Source organism: Mauremys mutica, chromosome 2 (genome assembly GCF_020497125.1).
Source record: "Mauremys mutica isolate MM-2020 ecotype Southern chromosome 2, ASM2049712v1, whole genome shotgun sequence".
In the NCBI taxonomy this organism is placed as follows: Eukaryota; Metazoa; Chordata; order Testudines; family Geoemydidae; genus Mauremys; species Mauremys mutica.
Window position 1 is genome coordinate 179,740,388 of NC_059073.1, and position 18,564 is coordinate 179,758,951.

The following is an 18,564-nucleotide window of genomic DNA, read 5'->3' on the forward strand; positions in this document are numbered from 1 at the left end:
TTAGACCAACTGTTATGTGCCTGTGGCAGGGGACAGAGGCTTGATTCAAACCCAGCATTCAGTAGTTTAGCCTTTCCTGTCTTCCACATTACAGCATGTGGGAATTTTGACATGGCTAACTAGGAGCCTAATTAAAAGGAGACAAACTCATGCCTGGGCTCCATTCAGATTTACTAAATGGACATTCATCAGTTTGCTTAATAAAGCAAAGAAGAAGATGCGTAGGAGGGAGACTGAGGTCAGTGGCAGAACAGTCTAGGGAAGGAACACACCCAGCAATTGTCTGGAATGTTTTGTTTAGTTTGACTGGGTCTTAAGCAATTTCAAGAAGTGCTTGATGTGGAGGACATGGTAGCTGCCTGTAATATTTTATGAATATTGTTTATCTCTGTGTGTTTGATATAGTATTTGCTATCTTACCAAGGGTTAATTCAGACAGAAAAGCAGACAAACACTTCTGATAGCCACCCATCTACAGATAACTATATTGCAATTCAGAGAGCCAACTGCTTGGAAGTCTATCCCTGATTCCCTGCCGGGCTGCATAAATTGGCTTGACCAGGTTCAGTAAAGGTCTGCCCCTGAAGAAGGGGTAAGACACGAGGGGAAACGGGCTGAATCCCAGCCCCCAGGTGCTGGGGTGTCTGGATAAGCTAGGCCTATGTAAGGTTTGGGTAAGAAAGATATGCGCGTAGGCTGGTTGTTGTGTTACTGACCCTTTGCTCTTGTTATGCAGTGTTCCATCTGTTGAGACTAAACAATGCTTGGTGGTTTAAAAGGCTGTTTTGGCTCATCTTCACACACTAGTCACAGCTCCCAAAGAGAAGAACTGCAGGACTCAAGCCCAGTCAGGCCTGCTGAAGAGTCATAGTCAGTGCACAGGGTACAGGACCCAGAATGGCAGGATACCACCCCAGAATAGATGTAATCAAGCAGACTGTCCTCTGTACATTCAAAGAGACTTTAGAGGGGTCAAAAGTTCAGCCAGCTCCAAATCATGACACTTGGTTACGGCAATAAAACCCCTAAGGAAGTACCTCTGCAAGTTTGGAGTTGCTGAGCTGCAGTCTAAAGTGAGTTACAAAACTCCTCCCTCGTGTGTGAATATATGGGCCACATTTTGTCTCTGTGCTAATCTAGTACACTCAAACCCAACAAAGGTGTGAAAACTGAAAATGTGTGCGTTTTGCCTATGTTAAAAAATTCTTACAACTGTTTTACTCAGAAGCTGTAGTGCCTCCATGTTTATGAGCTGGAACCTTAAATTTGGCAGAAGGCATCATCCTTTTTCTGGCCCTGTGAAAATGTGCCAAGTTATAAAGCCTATGAAAGTTTCCAGTTGATGTTTGACAACAAAATTCTCCAAACATTCCATTTCCACTGAGCATGCCCTGCCAGGGCCGAACTCGCGGATTATGCTCCAGCCCTGGACTGAGCAGAATTTCCCTGCAGTTCCCCCTGCAAACGTATGTAAGCCTGGCTGCTGAGAGAAGCTGTGGAACCAGGCAGTGGAATGGAGAGCAGAGTGACCATCTCTTCTGTGCTCTCCATGTCACCCTCCCCCTGCTGGAGCTCAGTCAGTGTGGAGGAGAAGGAAGCAGCCTGTCTCAAATGCAGAAAAATATAAGAGCTTCCATGCTGGGTCAGACCATGACCCAAGTTGCCCAATATTCTGTCTCTGACAATGGGCTGGACCACAGCTTCAGGGGGACTGTACGGAACAGAGCAATTATGGAGTAATTCACTCATGTCTTCCACTCCCAGCTTTTGGTAACCAGAGGTTTAAGGTGGCCCTGAGCATGGGACTGTATCCCTGACCATCATGGCTAATAGTCATTGATGGACCTACCCTGCATGAACCTAACCAGTTTTTTTTTTTAACCCAGTTATACCTTGGCCATCACAAAATCCCATGGCAACGAGTTCCACATTAGTTGTGCATTGTGTGAAAAATAACTTCCCCTTGTTTGTATTAAATCTGCTGCCTATTCATTTCATTCGGTGACCCCTGGTTTTTGTACATGTGAAAAGGTAAACACCACTTTGCTATTGACATTTCCATATCATTCATGATTTTATAGACTTCCATCATACCGCCCTTTAGTCGTCTCCTTTCCAAGCTGAACAGCCCTAATTTTTTAATCTCTCCTCAGACTGAAGTTGTTCCATCCCCTTGATTACCTTTGCCTTTCTCTGAACCTTTACCAGTTCCCGTATATCCTTTTTGAGATGCGGTGACCAGAACTGGATACAATATTCAAGGTATGGGCATACCATATATTTATATAGCAGCATGATGATATTTTCTGTCTTATTTTTTATCCCTTTCCTTATAGTTCCTAAAACTCAGGTAGCCCTTTTGACTGCTGCTATGCACTGAACCTAAGTTTTCAGAGAACTATCCAGGGTGACTCCAAGATCTCTTTCTTGGGTGGTAGGAGCTGCTTTAGACCCTATCATTGTATACGTATAGTTGGGATTTTTTTCCCCCAGTGTGCATTACTTTGCACTTAAAATGTTGACATTCGTCTGCCATTTTGCTGCCCAGTCACCCAGGTTTGAGAGATCCCTCTGTAACAGCCCAGTACAGCTCCTTACAGACCCCACTGTTCACCTCGCTCAGTTGTGAAAACTGACCATTTATTCCCACCCTTTGTTTCCTATCTTTCAACCAGTTAATAATCCATAAAAGAACCTTCCCTCTTATCTCATGGCTACTTAGTTTTCTTAAGAGCCTTTGGTGAAGGACCTTGCCAAAGGCTTTCTGAAAATCCAAGTACATAATACCAAGGGGATCATCCTTATCTACATGCTTGTAGACTCTCTCAGATAATTTTAACAGATTAGGGAGGCAGGGCTTTTCTTTACAAAAACTGTGTTGACTCTTCCCCAACAAGTTGTGTCTGATAATTCTGTTGAACAGCAGATGTGGTTACAGGGACAGGGTAGGCAGATGGGTTGGATGGGGACAGGGTAGGCTCTGGAAGACAGTGGCTGGCTAAGCTGGGATGCAGGCACGCGCACACACAAACACAGGGAGGAAAAAGCAGGTTCAGAGCTCCCTCACCTGAGCCATATATCGCCGGAGGTCCTGGGGGTCCAGGAGGGCCTGGTGGGCCGGGAGGTCCAACTATTCCATACCCTGGAGATCCAGGTAGGCCAGGTAACCCAGGGGGGCCTCTTGGCCCAACAATTGAATCCCCCTTTGGCCCCTGTCAAGGCAGGAGACTATTGTTTAAACACAAAAATGATAAACATGAGCAATGGCGTAAGCACCCTGACCTCAATAGCGAGATCCTGAAGTTAGCCTCCCAAACCCATATTTGGGCATAATTTAGTCTGTAGTTCTGATTTTCAGAAATGCTGAGCACTCAGAAGCTCTCACTGAAGACAACAGAAAATGAAAATCTTACTATTTAGGTACCTAAACTATGGGTTTAGAGCCTAATTTTTTACAATGCTTTCTGAAAATCTTGGCCCAGGTTCTTGGATCTGCTCCGAGTATCTGATTTCCCCCCTAATGCTGTACACTATTCACCATGCACCTGAACTGCCAGTGCACATGTAAGGTCACTCCATGTTTGATATACTTAAAATAGTGTCAAGATTGTCTCATGATGCCTGTGAGAAGGTTTTAGCCCTAAGGATACATGACTCACCCTGAGTGCCTCCCACATTGCAACAGTATCCCAGCCTTCTACCCCATTCCTCACCTTGCCCTCTCCCTTCTTAAAAAAAAACAACAGACCCCATCTACCTAGCCTCCCAATTTATGAGTGCCAGAATAGGGAATCCTGCAATTTGGCAGGGAGCATCATGATCCCCATGCATCTTCAACCCCTCTCCCACACATCCTTCAGGCCAGCCTGCATATATGGAACAGGTTGGGGCCATGTGTCTGAAATGCCTGGTCATTGTCTGCTGCAGTTGATGTGTCACCCAGTTTCTGCTGTTCGTCAGGCAAAGCATTTCTCTGCCAGACAACAGACTGGTGCAGGGGGAGCAGATCCCAGTAGAGTCAAATGGGATAATTCAGGACTCACTGCAGGCAAGGGTCCTATCCTGGCACTCCTTCCTAGTTGCCACAAACCTTCCTTCTTTTCTGGCACAATTATCACTAATGGAACCTAGCAAATCCCATACATTAGCCAATTAACAGGCGCCATCCACCTGGGGATTAGCAAAACTGCTTCTAATGCTGATTTTTATGGTGAATAACACAGGATAAAAACCTAGACAGATTACAAAGCAGCTGAATTGTATAGGAACTGTTCAGACTGATACACAAGGGATTGTTCATTAATGGTTTTGGAGCACTGGATGTTAGTTATGTTAGAAAATGTTAGTTAACTAGATGGCCAACATTTTTCAATATGGACACTATATTATTTCTGTACTGATTATTTTGCCCTTTATGATGATATAACCAGTAACATCATACATATCTTAATTTATGTTATTGGTATTATGAAGCTACTTATTGATGTAGCTAATTCAGGCAACAAAGCAAAATGTTAAATCTGTTTTGTCTGGCAACTTAATTACCACAGATGATATTAAAACGTGTATATTTAATATTGTGAATAAATCCTATATGCAAGTCACACTAATTTTATTTGTATTTATTTTTAAACTTCTAAAATACACATAGCTATACACATTTAGGCATATGTACGGAAATATAAAATCACACATAGCATAGTGTGATTTTACAACCTAGAAAGACAGCTTCCAAACAAAACACTCCCCCAGCCATCTTTCAACGAAAAACCTGAACAAACAAGTAGATCTTGCAGTGTGTAACAAAGGCTCTCTCTGACCAGCTACAAAGTTGAAGGACTTCTGCTGAGAATGCTGCCACTGACAAATTACTATATATTTTTATTCTTACCCTTTATTGGTCAATGTGCCCAAAAGAGGCAATAGTCTTTGTAAATTCAGACAGTGTAATGAGAGAGGTTCTCCCCACACTGAACCTGTTGGATACAGTTCTCCTTTGATTTAGCCTAGTTCTTAATTCAGTTACTAAGTATGAATTGCAATTTTTACCACAAATAAATCTGTAGCTCACTTTAAATCTGTTCAGTGGTCTGATTTAGGCCCCAAACCTGGAAATTTTATGCACGTGCCTAACTTTACTCACATGAGTATTCCTATCAACTTCTATGGGGCTGCTTGCCTGCATTAAATATTACCCATGTACCTAAGTGTTTGCAGGTCTGGGGCTTCAGAGAAGAGGATTTTCAGAATCTTACCTACTTTAACTTTTGTAGTTAGTCCAAAAAACAAACAAACAAAACCATCAACAAAAGTCACTGACATCATAGAAATTTAGGGCTGTAAGAGAACTCACGAAGTCACCAAATCCAGCCCCCTGCATAGAGACAGGATCAAGTAAACTAGACCATTCATGACAGGAGTTTGTCCAAGCTGTTCTTAAAAACCTCCAATGATGGGGATTCCACAACTTCCCTTGGAAGCCTGTTCCAGAGCTTAACTACCCTCAGAGTTAGAAGGTTTTTCCTAATATTTAATTTAAATCTCCCTTGCTGCAGATTAAGCCCATTACTTCCTGTCCTACCTTCAGTGGACATGGAGAGCAGTTCATCACTGCCCTTTTTATAACAGCCTTTAACATATTTGAACACTTATCTGGTCCCCGCCACACCCCCTGTCTTCTTTTCTCAAGACTAAACATGTCCAATTTTTTTAAAACCTTTCCTCACAGGTCAGGTTTTCTAAACCTTTTATCATTTTTGTTGCTCTCCTCTGGACGCTCTCTACATCTTGTCCATATCTTTTCTATGCTGCAGTGCTCAGAATTGTACACGGTACTCCAGCTGAGACCTCATCAGTGCAGAGTAAGGTGGAATGGTTACCTCCCATGTCTTACATACAACACTCCTCTTAATACACGCAGAATATTAACCTTTTCTGTAATTTCCTCATATTGTTGACTCATATTCAGCCACTATACCCCTAAGATCCTTTTCAGCATTACTCCACTGAGCCAACTATTCCTCATTTTGTAATTGTGCACTGGATGTTTCCTCCCTAAGTGAAGTACTTTGCACTGTCATTTTTTAAATTTCATCTTGTTGAATTCAGATCAATTCTCCAATTTATCAGGGTCATTTTGAATTCTAATCCTTTCCACCAAAGTGCTTGCAACCCCTCCTAGCTTGGTGTTATCTAAAAATTTTATAAACATACTCTCCACTCCATTATCCAAGTTATTAATGAAAATATTGAATAGTACTGGACCCAGGACTGACTCCTGTGGGATCCCATTAGATATGCCCTCCTAGGTTGACAGTGGACCATTGATAATTACTCTGAGTATATTCTTTCAACTAGTTGTGCACCCATTTTATAGTAATTTCATGTAGACCACATTTCCCTAGTTTGTTTTTTGTGTTTATTTAGTCCTTACTGGAATGAGAAAATGCCCATGTACATTTCTGTTGCAAGACAGACTGCATCACTTACAACTAGTCCTGGTCTTCCAGGGGGTCCAGGAGGCCCTGACATAAAGAACCCTCCACTTGGTTCTCCTTTTTCCCCTTTGAAGCCAGTTTCGCCAGTGTCTCCTTTCTCACCCTTAGAAGAAAAAGCATTTAAAAAAATTAAGTTGAAACAGGATTGGAACCTGCTATTGATCCCATAAAGTTACACTAAAAATCTCAATACAGGATACAATGAGCTTAAAATCTGCTTTTTGATATGACTCCCTTCCCCAGTGATGTATAATGAAAACAAATAATCTACTTCTCCCACACAGAGAGGAGAAAATTAGGTAGGGCAAATTGTGTTTATTGTAGTTCTCCTCCTGCTATCCTTCAAAACAAGATTCCCTGCTGCAATTATACCTCCATCCACCAGAAAGCTGGAGGCAAAAGTCACAGGAGGTGCAAAGAGCCAGGCTCCACTCCCTTTCCTTCAGTCACTGAAAAAGCAGACTACAGACGTCACAAAAATAGAGCTGATATTTAAAGATGTGTAGAAAAGCAAGGATTACTGTAGACAGGTGGAAAAAAAGTGAAGGAGGTAGGATGGGAGAAGAGATGACACACAAAATATTGGCACATGATTTTCTTTTGTACTTCTCTTCTCCCATCCTACAGAGAAGAGCATCAGTGAGTCTGAGAGAAGGAATGACAAGAAGAGCCTTGAAATAGAAAGTTGTTATTCTTCCTGCTGAATAAGAGCCAGATCAGCAGACGTTCTAGTCTCTCATTATTTTCTTTCTGTAGTTCTGTAACATGCTTGTTTTCTCTCTACCCTCCTCTTGGTCTTCCTTATTTCTTCCTTCTGAGAAATAAGATTGTAACTAGAAGCAGCAGAAAACTGAGCAAGAATTACTCAGTCCCAGGACAGGTGGCAAACCAGACTCGGGGAAAGGAATGAGCAGCCCAGCTACTTATAGCTTTTGTGATTGACAGATTTTCCCCTCTTGCTTCCTGGTAAATGGAGTTGTGAAGCTTGCTGTATGGCATCTCGTTCTGTAGATGGGGGGACAAATGCCAAAACAGCACTTTATAGATGAAAGCATCTGTTTAAGGTGGAGATATTATTCTGTTAAATCAAATAAGCCACATCCTATCCAAGGGGGAAAATTTCTCTCTTTGAGTTGATGCAGGCTACACATTACACCAAAGAAAATATAAATGGTTGAGCAGGAAGAAAATCTGATAGCAAACCTCCTCTATAATAATCTTTCAAGGGGATTGGTTATACCATTACATAACATTTTGATTTAATTTCTTCTGGAGATATCACTATGCAATATTCTGATTACATTATACTAGAAATCTTATATTGATACAAGACAGGATATAATAGCTCTAATTCAGTTAGAGCAAAATAAAAGCATTTTAAATTAATATTCCAATCCTATTCAATTCAAGCACATAAAGTAATCCATAGTGGGAGGACAGATGAATGCTGAAACTGGGAGGTCTGGATCAGATGGTTTTCCTTAATAAGCCATTTTGGAGAACAAATAAATGGAGTCAGAACTGTTGGCTCCCAACAGACCCTTTATTTTATTAAGGCTGTAAAATGGTTTGTACTGGCTCCATCCCCTTTCCTGCAGTCAGTGAAAAAGCAGACTTCAAACTTCACAAAAGCAGAGCAGATATTTGAAGGTGTGTAGAAGAGCAAGGATTAGTGCCTATGGGGGCAGAGAAAGGGAAGGAGGTAGGATGGAAGAAGAGACAACACAAAATTATCGACACTGACTGTTCCTTGTACTTCTCCCATCCTACAGAGAAAACCATCAGCGAGTCTGGGAGAAGGAATAACAGGCAGTCTGTACAAAACTGATTTTTCATGTATTAAATGTAGCTATGTTTGCTCTAACAGTCTTTTTGAAAGCAAAAGTTTTCTCACTCCATTGTTGGTATGAAAGAGTTTGAGAAATATAGAGGAGATTTAAAGTAGATAATGACAAAGTATGATTCATTTTAATACAATTTGTGAAAAGAAACTACTTAGCAGTAAAACCCAGCTAATACTTTGTACATTAGTAACCTCCTTTGTTTACTTTTGGCATATTATATAGTAATATGATAACTTGTTTATTCACCTATTAATCTGAATAATTGCATAATATATTACCGGTAATTTGTAATTTCTGGTATAAATCAATTATTGTGTGTATTCCACTTGTATGTTAGTATTTGTTTTATATTTAATGCATATTAAAATATAGGGTTAAAAAAGCTGAACAGAACTAAGATACACATGGGAAGTAATTACCTTCATGCTGTTAACAAAGTGGCTGAAATATGCTGAAGGCAGAGGAGGACCTGAAAAATCAAGTACATTATTTTAGTGCAAAAATCATCTGTACTTTCCATTTTAAAAGGGCTAAATTATCCATAATTTCCATTTTAGAAGGCCATTATCTGTATTATTCTAGAAGTTTAAAATATAACTCTTCTCCATAATCATCTTGACCTTTTTAATGTGGCAAACATTTGTTTCCCCTCAGTTTTACTGTAGCAAAAGCCAACATATGGTCCGTATGCCAGCATCACTGCTGGGCTGGTGTCAGTGAGACTGTGCTTATGCTCTGGTGATGGTTAGATAACCTGAGACTACAGAGTCAGTATTTTGTTTTTATGCTCTCGCTCTGCTGTTTTTGTGTAGGTTTGAGAAATAACCTTTTTTTTTTTTTTGCAGTGCTCAACAGCAACATGATGGACTTGTTTCAAAGAGATACTTAGAATTCCCTGATGTATTTTAATCAGTTTAAATTAGGGCTAACAGTTTAGAAGATTAATTGAATTCAAACAAATTGCAGGGAAGTGTATTCAATCAAATCCTAATGGAATATATGGCACCATCTAGTTATTCATTCATAAATTAAAACATACCACGCTTCAGAAAGGCAGTAAAAGTACCTCTCCGGCTCTCTTTTGAGAAAAAGCTTAACAACTGCTTCTGTGACGGAAGGTGGCACCTTGTTTTCCAATGAGGAAGCACTAATGTTCTCTGCTAAACATACACCCAATACAAAATCAATACTCTGCTTGATTTTAACACCCAGGGGACTAACACAAAGTCCACTGAAGTAAATTGAAAGGCTCCTATAGACTTTTGTGGGCACTGGATCAGGCACGATAAGAGCTATTGGGTTCCACAGAACATCTGGAATTTCAGTGAGACAAAGTCAAATTCATTCATGTATCAGAGGGGTAACCATGTTAGTCTGTATCCACAAAAACAACGAGGAGTCTGGTGGCACCTGAAAGACTAACAGATTTATTTCGCCATAAGCTTTCATGGGTAAAAATCCCACTTCTTCAGATGCATGGAGTGAAAACAGAAGTGAAAAATAGAAGTGAAAAAAGAAGTGGATTTTTTAACCACGAAACTTATGCCCAAATAAAATCTGTTAGTAATAATAAGAGATAAACCAATCTCCTAGAACTGGAAGGGACCTTGAAAGGTCATTGACTCCAGCCCCCTGCCTTCACTAGCAGGGCCAAATACTGATTTTTGCCCCAGATCCCTAAGTGGCCTTCTTAGGGATTGAACTCACAACCGTGGGTTTTAGCAGGCCAATACTCAAACTACTGAGCTATCTCTCCCTCTAACAAACTATCCCTCCCTCTAACAGTCTTTAAGGTGCCACCAGACTTCTCATTGTTTTTGTAAATTCATTCATTTCATACAGATGTTGCTTTTGTCCCTTCCAGACAAGTATCTGCAAGTATGAAGGCAGCCAGACTGGTATTCACAAACAAAATCTATCGGGTTAAGTTAGATAAAAAATTTTCCACAACATTTCTGAGCAAACAAAGCCATGGTTCACCATGTGATTGTCATGATTGGAACTCTGAAGATGCTACAGCAGAAGAGCTACAACTGTCCATGCTGTTTACACAGCTTTGAAAACTCTCTGTGCTCAATTGAGCTAACTCATAGCACAACTTCCACCATCACCACTCTAATCTCTATCTCATGCACTTCATCTGTCAGACCAATATGACCTATAAGGATGACTTATAGGGAGAGGATACTTAGGCTGCTATAATGATCAAGAACAAAAAATGATGGTAATGTTCTACTAGGGCAACAACAGAATGGGCCACCAACTGTGTGGTGCTTTCCTTTAGCAAAATCTGAAACCCAACAAGGTCAGTTGGATTCTCTAGGCAGGCTAAGTAAATAGACCTTTGTTCTTTAGAGAACAAAGATGAACTCTGTCTTCAGACTAGAGGAAGTGATATCCTGACCATAACGAAGGTGTAATGTTCACCCCACTTTATCTCCGGTGAGAGTCCGAAAACACATCACAAGTATGTGGAACATGATATCATTGTGATTGTCCGTCAAAACATTAATGAATTTAATAAATTTAATAAAATGTGGGTGTGAGAAGTAGTGTGAGTAGGGTAGCTCATAAAACAGGATTTTTTCTTAGGACAGGTCTACACTGGGGTGTGGGAGGGTCGACCTAAGATACGCCACTTCAGCTACGTAGTGAATAACGTAGCTGAAGTCGGCGTATCTTAGGTTGATTTACCTGGCCATGAGGACGGCAGCGAGTCGACTGCTGCTGCTCCCCCATCGACTCCGCTTCCACCTCTCGGCGCAGTGGAGTTCCAGAGTCGACGGTAGAGCGATCGGGGATCAATTTTATCGCGTCTACACTAGACACGTTAAATCGATCCCCAATAGATCGATCACTACCCACCGATCCGGCAGGTATTGTAGACGTAGCCTTAGTTTTCCTTTGAAGTACCCAGTTCCTGCATTTTAAAAGCTGGCTGATGTTTGGGGAGCCCCTCCAAACTTTTTAGAAGCATGTGATACAGATCAGCAGAAAGGTTAGCGTGAGGGGCAAAAAGTCAAAATAGAAGTTTAGTGTGAAGAGCTGCCCTCTGGAAAATAACAACTGTAAAGTTATTTTAAGTTACAAAACTAAAGCTCTGGATTGAAGGCCTGAAATATTATAAGTACCACACATGAAAATATTTCTTAATGTCTACAGTGCTCCTTTTATGTTTCCCTATTTCTAATGTCCATCCATATAACTTTTCCATTTTTTGATTTTTTTCTAACTAGTTAGTAATTAAAACGGGCACAAACAGGAAGACTTTATGAAATACAACAGCAACCTTGGCTGAAAAGATTTGCCTACGAGCCCTAGACAAAGACCACATTGTTTGTACAGTATGTGACACATAGAACAAAAAGTCCCTGCCCCAAGAAGCTTACAACAATCTAACTCACCTAATTTAAATGTATTAGCTATATATATCAAATTCTCCCATAAAAATAAATCCTTAGTGGGCAACTCCTGTTAGGATGTTTCCAGGCCCCATTAACTGCTATCATTGTCAATACTTTTGATAATCAAGACAAATAAATGTTTGTACTGAACACAGATGCCAATAATTATGTGGCACTAGACTTCATCACAATTGGCTGACAATGCCAGGCAAATAAAAGGACTTGGTGTCCTTCAAACCACTTTAACACGTTGTGACAATCCAGATAGTTCTAAACATTTATTTGAAAAAAAATCACAAATAAGATGATGATGTTTCCCATAATATTATAGGGTTTATTGATTTATGCCCAAATTCAGCAAGGAATCTAAGTACATACCTAACTTCAAACAGATGTGGGACTATGCCAGTGCTTAAAGTTAGCCATGTACTTAAGTACCCTGCGGAATCAGGGCCTTAATAAACTGTGATTAAGTTAAACACCTGGTTTGGCACAGGAAATAAATATGACTTTTAAAATGTATTAGATATTTTGCATCTCTTAAAATAAACCCACTTGAAAAGTACATATAGTGCTCTACAATCATACTCATAATACCTGGTAGTCCAGGTGAGCCTCTCTCTCCTTTTTCACCTTTTAAGCCTGGTGGGCCATGCAGTCCCCACGAGCCTGGTTCGCCTTTTATACCTGCCATAAAAATATTGCCAGAAAATGAAATGCATTCTTAGCAAATGAAAGTTATTGCAAAGTATCATTTTCAAATATGGTGTGACAGACACTGTGTTAGTGATGGGCCAACCACAAAAGTTCTGGGAACGGATTCTAAACACGTTTATTCAAACTTAGAGGCTCCTTTCCCTTGTTACAAGCTTCCCCAGCTTTCCCCATAACTGTTTACTAGCTACTGATGCCTTCTCCCTTCCCATGGCATTTCAAAGGACTGCCATTTCCTCTTTGCCTCAAGAACCTGAAATAACCCCTCTGTAAGGCTGTCTCTGTCTTGAGATCTCTCCCCCTCTTGAGGGACCCGGGCCTGCCTGAAGTAAGCCAAAGCCAGAGAGCACCCCAGCTGAGATACCTTCTTGATGTGGTCTGCCATCCTAAGAGTACTGTAGAGAAAGCACTATCAAAGGGTAGAGGTGTATCTCCAGCAGCTTCATCACTCAGGCATCTGAATTTCTTATCACAGAGCAATAAATAATGACTTCTGTTGAGGCCAACAAAACTATTTACAATTCATTGCCTGTGATAAGTGAGTGTGACTAATGAGGAAAAAAAACAATATTCTTTCAGAGAATATAAAAACTTTTAGCAAGATTTCCTTACCAGGTGGGGCAGGAGAGTGTGGGGGAAGGGGTAGACCTGCACCCAAATCAATGTTGAGTTTGCATCCTCTCTTCCATGTATTTGCTCCCCACCTCCAGTTTCAATTGCAGTTCTACCCTGTCAGGTGACTAGACAACATGGCACTCTTCTTACTCAATGGATCTGATACCAGTGGGTGACATTCACTCCCACATAATGGGACTTTTCAGGCTGGATTCCCCACCACAGTGCCCCTTATGTAGTCACTTACACCTGAGCAAAGTGGGTGTCAAATAACTCCATTCTCACGTGGTTGCATTTTACAGCTACTTTGCCAGGTGTAAATGGCTACACAGGTGCAAAGTGCAGGGTTCCTATGCTGAGTGACGGGCAGGAGGTACGGCAGTGAAGTTCACTCCTGAAATCCAGAGACAAGGCATGGGGCTACAGTGCAGTCCTCTCCATGGCCACTCTTCACAGTTCCAGTTTATGGGCTGGAGTAGCCATTGAAACCCTACACTCCAGTTGTGCAGTGTATTAGTGCCACTGGATCCATATTAACACAGATCCCACGGCCTCTTTTATAATTTACACACATTGCATCTGTATCTGAGGCTGGTGCAGAAACCACCTCCGTCTTGCTTGGGCTCTGCCTGCATGGCTGCACCAATGCCCCCTTCCTGTGCACACCCAGAGTAGTGTTTAATGGGGACTGAGGAATCCCTGCAGGGGCTGGTGGGGAAAATGCATTCCAAACCCTTCCCTTTATGGGAATATTCATCCCCTTGAGAGGGTCTGCAGGGAGGGTGGCTCTCAGCCTTTGGGGGTTATTAGTAGTCATGGCCGAGTGGTTAAGGCGATGGACTAGAAATCCATTGGGGTCTCCCCACACAGGTTCAAATGAGGGGAGAGGGATAGCTCAGTGGTTTGAGTATTGGCCTGCTAAACGCAGGGTTGTGAGTTCAGTTCTTGAAGGGGCCACTTAAGGATCTAGGGCAAAAATCAGTACTTGGTCCTGCTAGCAAAGGCAGGGAGCTGGACTTGTTGACCTTTCAAGATCCCTTCCAGTTCTAGGAGATTGGTCTATCTCCAATTATGATTTGGACCAATTTTAATGCCTATCGGACACAATTAATGGACAATTGGGCACAATTAATGGGCTATTTTTGGTTACACTCATGGTGTGCAAGATTCAAAGATCAGATTAGCAATGCAAAATGCCATGGAGGACAGGAGTTGAGGCTCTTTTTGGGAGCTGAGATGGAAGGGATGGGAACGGACTCGGTGGAATGTTCTCCAAGTACAAGGCCCATGTCTGCTGCCAAGAGGGAGTAGTGCCAGCAGTGTGGCTGGAAGGGGCTTAGACCCAGAGACTAAAGTCTGTTGCACAGTTTCCTGTTCATCGCTGGACTCTACAGGTTTGACATTCCTTCCTCCTCCATTATCCCTGAAATCCCTCTCCACTAAGGGGGAGCAACTAAAGGAATCCCCCACCTGTGATGCTTGCAGAGCTTCCTGGCCTAATGTCGTCCTCCCAAGGGCACTTCTGCAGGAGGGTGCAATATGTACCATTCCCTCCCTGTTAATCTGTCTCCCTTCACCATTGTTTCCCTCCCTGGGGATGTCTACACTTCTCTCTCTCTCTCTCTCTCTGCCTTGGAAAATTATCTTCTCTTCAATAGGTCTCACCTCATTCTCCTACAGAGTGAAGGGAAGGGGAGAATTTCTTCTGTCTCCCCAGAAAGGTTCAAACACTCTTTCCCTTGCAAGTGAAAGAGATTTTGGGGGTTTGATCTCTCCTTTTCAAAAATCTCTTCAGGGGTAATTTGCAGTGATTCCTGCTCTAAGGAGGGGTTGATCCTGTCTATGATATTTACTTTGGCACAGATCCACAAAGGGACTTAGGCATTGCCAAACTTAATTTTTAGGTGCAGAGAAAAATCACAGGAAAAACACTGCAATCCACAAAGCTTGAGGCCATGTCTACACATACAGTCCTGCAGTGGCGCAGCTGTTCTGGTACAGCTGTGCTGCTGCAGCGCATCTGGTGAAGACTGTCTGAGCTGACAGGAAAGAGAGAGCTCTCCTGTCAGCATAAACCCCACCCCTGTGAGCAGCATAAGCTATGTCGGCTGGAGAAGCTCTCCCACTGACACAGTGCTGTGCACACTACCACTTATGTCATGTAACTTATGTCGCTCAGGGAGGTGGAATATTCACACCCCTGAGCGACATACGTTTTGCTGACATAGGCAGGAGTGTAGACATAGCCCAAGCTAGGTGTCTGTGTTCCCAATACACTGAATGGGGAGAGATAGACACTTCAAACTGCAATCCACAAATCCAGCAGGCTAGGTGGGGAGCAGCCTAAGCTAGCCAGTGGGAGATGCTAACTAGAGGGATATGTGCTGAGTCCACCCATTTCATGGAGATAGATACCCCCTGGTTCAAGTCCCCCCTCTGCCTGTGAGTAGTCTAACCACAAGGCTATGAACTATTCTGATATGGGGTTCCCTCAATCTCTCCTATTGAAGTTGTTCCACTTTAATTAAATATTAATTGGGCCAGAGATAGCATTAGAATGACTAGAGCCCAGTGGTGAGAGCACTCACCTGAGAAGTGGTAGGTCTCTGTTCAAATTTCTTCTCACCCTCAGGAAGAGGATGGGACTTGAACTGGGGGCCTCCCACATCCTGGATGAATACTCTGACCACTGGACCATGGGTTATAAGAGAGGCCCTTCCCCCTTCTCCTCCCCCACTGGGCTGTGAGGGAGGAGAAGGAGGAACTCATCTGAATGCCTACCAGGTTGGGCCCCACATGTGACTTAGGAGACCCAACACCTCTCTTCGTCCAGTATGTGGATCACTCCCAGGCTTAGATGGGAGATAGGTGCCTAGAATGAGGCAGCAGTGGGTATGCCCACAGGCAAAAAACTTGGATGTTGAGTGAGTTCAGGCACCTACAGGGTTTGGTGGCAGGAGTTTTGTGGCTCAGAGTGGTGCCTAAAAACAGGACTTAGGCAGGGCCGGCTCTAGACCCCAGCGCGGCAAGCACGCGCGTGGGGCGGCCCTTTCCCGGGTGGGCGGCAGGCTGGGCCGGCGGACCTGCCGCAGTCATGCCTGCGGGAGGTCCACCGGAGCCCCGGGACGACCGGACCTGCCGCAGGCATGACTGCGGACGGTTCGCTGGTCCCGCGGCTCAGCTGGACCTCCCGCAGGCATGACTGTGGCAGCTCCAGCGGAGCCGCCGGACCTGCGAACCGTCCGCAGCTGCGGGAGGTCCAGCCAAGCCGCGCGACCAGCAGACCCTCCGCAGTCATGCCCGCGGGAGGTCCGCTGCTCCCGCGGCTCCGGGGCTCCTCCCGGGCATGACTGCTTGGGGCGGCCAAAAACGTAGAGCCGCCCCTGGACTTAGGTACCTAAGTACCTTCATGGATTACACTGTTGATGCCCAAGCAATGGGACTGGAGCTCTGATCATAGGCAGGAGCTTCCCACCCTGACTGGCTGATCCAAAGGAATGTTCTGTGCCATTCAGAACACACACAGTCACCTGTGAGAGCAGTGGGACCAGCATTCATCAGGCAGGAGTTGGGGCTCTTCTGGGCTGGCTGAATTGGGAATCAACCAATCCAGTTTTCTTCCCATAGGAGTAATTTCAGGTTAGCCTTCGAGTTTGCTGTTGAGATGTTCCCAGAGCACAGGAGGACTGATTGTGTGACTGCATATTCCATACAGTTCTATAGCCGATTATGACAGAGAACACATAACAATGGGACTGCAGCCTCACCCCACGCGGCCACATCTATGTGTCTTATCCCTGGTAAAGAGATACCAGCTCTGAGAGAAAGGATAGTTCAGTCCCATGGCTCATTCACTCTTTGGCCTCTACGCTGAACACTGCCAACAGGCTGCTAATTTGTACCAACAGTGTTGGTGGGTTTTGGGATGTGGATACTAGTTTAATAAGAACACAATTGAGACCACAAAATCATTTCTTATGGTGTAGATTGCCTAATAGCCAGGAGATGGCTGAGACTTTTGGTCACTACAACTAGGGTCATATTTGATCCAATACATTGCTACAAGAAGTAAAAAACCCAATAGTTTACCATAAATGTTAGCTTCTTGGTTTCCAGGATGAGCAGTGCCAACCTACACACAAAGAAATATATTCAGAATATTATCTATACAAATTATCTTATACTTACGCAGCAGTTAGCATAATAGGGCCCTGATTCTGGCTGGAGCTTTTGTGTGCTATCACAGTACATATAATTAATAGTTTAAGATGTATTAGTCAACTTGCCAATGTCCAAATATTAGCCAGTTTAGACTTATTCAGTATTGTGCGTTCTTCAACATGCAGCATGCTTTCAGTGGGCTGTAAAACATGCATTTTTGCAACATTAACTGAATTCTGCTCTCAGTTATGCTAGTATAAATCCAGATTAACTCAATTCAAGTCACTAGAATTACTCTGGATTTACATCAGTGCAAATGAGAGCAGAATTTGATTTTTAAGATAACAGATTGTGGTTGCAGTGCTTTTCATCAACTATTAACACAATTCAAAGGCTACTTATCTGCTCCATGGGCATAAAAGGCACTTGAGAGAAAGAAAAGTGTGATCGAAGCATGAGACTGGGAGCCAGGAACTCCCTAATTCTATTCTATTCCTGCTGTGGTCTTGAGTATGTCACAAACTTATTGCCTGTCTGTAAAACAGGGACAAAATAACCTACCTCCTAAAGATATTGAGAGGATTAATTAATGTTGGTACAATGCTCTCAATGGATAAAACATTACATAATGCTAATTATTACTATTAATATGAATTGCATCCTATTCATCTATTAAAAATCCCACCGTGCAGCGGCTGCATGAAAAGTCCAGTCCTGCAACACTCACTGTTAGGCGTTAACTTCAGTGGGCCTATTTGCACGAGGAATGCCTGCAGGATTCAGTCCATAGTTCCTTACGAATACTCACTTATACAGATGTGTAGAGTGGAGTATTTGTATGTACAAATTGGGGCAGTTTTATGTCATTCACAAATGTAGGGCAAAACTATTTTGCATATTAAGATGCATGGAGAGGCACTTAGAACCACACATTTCTTTTATCTGGGCGGTCATTAGTGCAATTAAAATATTTTCAGAGTTCTTGCTACTGTTCTCTGATTTTTAACCTCTGTGCGAATGAACTATTCTTGCTCTCTAAGTGGGTTTCTATCATTTTAATGGTTGCACGGAAGATAATTGCAAGGCATTGGTGAGAAAGTTGGCCAATCCGTAGAGCAATTCCTAGCAGATCTAATGAAAATAATTTCTTATAAGAAAGTTATACGTAAGATGGAGAATTTATGGATGGAATGGAAGAGATAAGAATGAAATTCCTAAAACAAGTAGTTAAAGCCTCATAGAAATGTAAAAACATCTTGTGGTCATTTTTCTGTGTCTGAGTTCATAAGTAAAGTTAATATGGAAAGGTTTATAAAACCAGTAAATATA

The 18,564-nt window shown here is 42.6% G+C and overlaps 1 protein-coding gene across 7 annotated transcripts in view; it reads right to left on the reverse strand.

Annotated features, from left to right (window-relative positions):
• Positions 1-18,564, reverse strand: part of COL15A1 (collagen type XV alpha 1 chain) — a 328,870-nt gene that overhangs the window by 12,233 nt on the left and 298,073 nt on the right. For all 7 annotated transcript variants that reach the window (XM_045005761.1, XM_045005760.1, XM_045005762.1 and 4 more), the window contains 5 exons: positions 17,164-17,206; positions 12,343-12,432; positions 8,761-8,810; positions 6,490-6,600; positions 3,068-3,212 (listed from right to left, as the gene is read on the reverse strand). In XM_045005761.1, coding sequence (XP_044861696.1) covers positions 3,068-3,212; positions 6,490-6,600; positions 8,761-8,810; positions 12,343-12,432; positions 17,164-17,206 — 439 coding nt within the window. The remainder of the gene's footprint in view (positions 1-3,067; positions 3,213-6,489; positions 6,601-8,760; positions 8,811-12,342; positions 12,433-17,163; positions 17,207-18,564) is intronic.